Genomic DNA, 2303 nt, shown 5'->3' with positions numbered 1-2303 from the left:
TCGCCCCCCTACCCTCCCTCCCCCCCCTCTCCCCTTCCCGCTTCCCCCTTCCCTCTTCCCCCTTCCTCATCTCTGCTCCCGTTCCTACTGCTCCCTCTCTCACCCTCTCTATCTCCCTCCCTCTTCCCTTCCCCTCTTCCCCTCCCTCTTCCTCCCTCCATCTCCCGCCTTGCCTCCTCCCTCTCCCTCCTCTCCTCCTCTTTCTCTTCCTCTTTTCCCCTCTCCCTTCCCTCCCCTCTTCCCCTTCCTCTCGGGACCGGGCTAAGATGGTGCAGCAGGCGACGCGGCCTGGCCGGAGGTGGACCCGGGGCACGTGCCGAGTCGGCGAAGACCTCTGGGAGTACTCTCCTCCTCTCCCTCTTCTCTCCTCTCCCTCCTCTCTCCCTCCCTTCTCTCCCCCTCTCCCCCATCTCTCCTCTCACGGAGTCTCTCTCTCTTCTCTCTCTCTTCTCCTCTTTCTCTCTCCTCTCTCTCCTCTCTCCTCTCCTCTCTATCTCTCTCTCTCTCTCTCTCTCACTCTTTATCTCTCTCTCTCTGTCCCTCTATCTATCTCTCTCTCTCTCTCTCTCTCTCTCTCTCTCTCTCTCTCTCTCTCTCTCTCTCTCTCTCTCTCTCTCTCTCTCTCTCTCTCTCTCTCTCTCTCTCTCTCTCTCTCTCTCTCTCTCTCCCTCCCCCCCTCCCACCACTCACCTTAACGTTGGCGACGAAGTCCTCCCCAGCCACGATGTTGCCGAGGTCGCCGACGTGGCGCTCGGTGGCGTTGGGCGCCGAGTGGTTGCTCCCGAAGGGGTTGTAGTGCCCCTGGGCGGCCTTGCAGTCGGCGCCCGAGACTCCGAAGGCGTGGATGTGGAAGCCGTGCTTGCCCGGGCTCAGTCCTGCGGGAGAGAGCGAGATGAAGGATGTCTGTTCGGGGAAGGATTGCGTTTCGTTAGAGGCAGGATGGGGCAAAGGGGACCCCGAGCAGAGCGGACCTTTTGGCCTTCAGTTTCATTCTCAGACAAAGTTGGGTTTCCTGCTTCACCTTTGATCATGCTACGTCCAAGCGCACACACAGACGCAAACGCAGACACACAAAGCAAACGCAGACGCAAGCACACGCGCCCATCTTACCCGTGACGTCCCCAGTGATGTCGACGGGCGCTCGCTCCGAACTCTGGATGAACATGATGGTTCCGTTGACGTTCGCCGTGGACTCCAGCACGCACAGCGCCCGGCGACTCTGCGGGAAAGGAAGTGTCCTTTGATTGATAATCTTTTTATTATTCCCTGCCTCTTTATTATGTTTGTCTCTCTCGCTTCCTATCCCCTTTCTTTTTTTCTTCCTATCTTTCTATCTCTCTGCGGGAAGGGAAGCGTCATTTGATTGATAATATTTTTATTAGTCCCTGCCTCTTTATTTTGTTTCTCTCTCTCCCACCTCCCATCCCTCTCTCTTTCTCTCCGTCCTTCGCTCTGTCTCTGCGGGAAGGAGGAACTGCATCCTTCTGTTGGCTCTCGCTGCCTCTTGTCTCTCCGCTTCGTCAAGGGCGAAGCTTCGATGACCTCAAGGCAAGTGTTCCCCAAATAAGAGACAATTTGGAAACAGTAGTCTCCTTCCCTTCTCGCATCTCTTTCACACTTTCCTTTCCTTCTTATCCCTCTTCTTCTTTCCCATCCTTTCCTTTCCTTCTTATCCCTCTTCTTCTTTCCTATCCCCCCCTTTCTTCCACTCCCTCTCTTTGTCCTTCTTCCTGCCTCCCCCCCCCCCCCGATTTCCCCCTTCCCCCCCCCCTATCCCCCCCCCCCCCCCCCCCGTACCTCAGACGTGAACTTCTGCGCCACTTCGGGCACGGTGAACCCCCGGCCCCCGCCCCTCTCCCCCCCTCCCCCCCCCCGTACCTCAGACGTGAACTTCTGCGCCACTTCGGGCACGGTGAACCGGCGAGGCCCCCCCCTCCCCCCCCCTCTCCCTTCCTATCCCCCCCTCTCTTCCCCTCCCTCGTACTCAGACCTGCCTCCCCCGCCCCACGGTAAAAACCCGAGGCCCGCTCCCCTCCCCTCTCCCCCTCTACCCCCCCCCTCCCCCCCCGTACCTCAGACGTGAACTTCTGCGCCACTTCGGGCACGGTGAACCACACGGCGAGGCCCCCTCCCCTCCCCCCCCCCCCCTCTCCCCCCCCCCGTACCTCAGACGTGAACTTCTGCGCCACTTCGGGCACGGTGAACCACACGGCGAGGCCCTCCCCTCCCCTCCCCCCTCTCCCCCCCCCTCCCGCACCCCGTACCTTGAACTTCTGCGCACTTCGGCACGGTGAACCACACGG

At 60.0% G+C, this 2303-nt stretch overlaps 1 protein-coding gene across 2 annotated transcripts in view; it reads right to left on the bottom strand.

The window, feature by feature from the left end:
• Positions 1 to 544: 544 nt before the first annotated feature.
• LOC147472396 (superoxide dismutase [Cu-Zn]-like) overlaps positions 545 to 2303 on the bottom strand; it is an 18296-nt gene continuing 16537 nt past the window's right edge. For both annotated transcript variants that reach the window (XM_086551907.1, XM_086551910.1), the window contains exons 3-4: positions 1111 to 1219; positions 545 to 875 (exon numbers count right to left, since the gene is read on the bottom strand). In XM_086551907.1, the coding sequence (XP_086408033.1) occupies positions 547 to 875; positions 1111 to 1219 (438 nt within the window). In that variant the 3' untranslated portion in view covers positions 545 to 546. The remainder of the gene's footprint in view (positions 876 to 1110; positions 1220 to 2303) is intronic.

Source organism: Penaeus japonicus, unplaced genomic scaffold (genome assembly GCF_977035675.1).
Source record: "Penaeus japonicus unplaced genomic scaffold, GWHDUDI00000001_assembly GWHDUDI00000002, whole genome shotgun sequence".
Taxonomy (NCBI): Eukaryota; Metazoa; Arthropoda; class Malacostraca; order Decapoda; family Penaeidae; genus Penaeus; species Penaeus japonicus.
The sequence above is the reverse complement of the archived record's forward strand: the minus strand, read 5'-3'. Positions and strand labels throughout refer to the sequence as shown.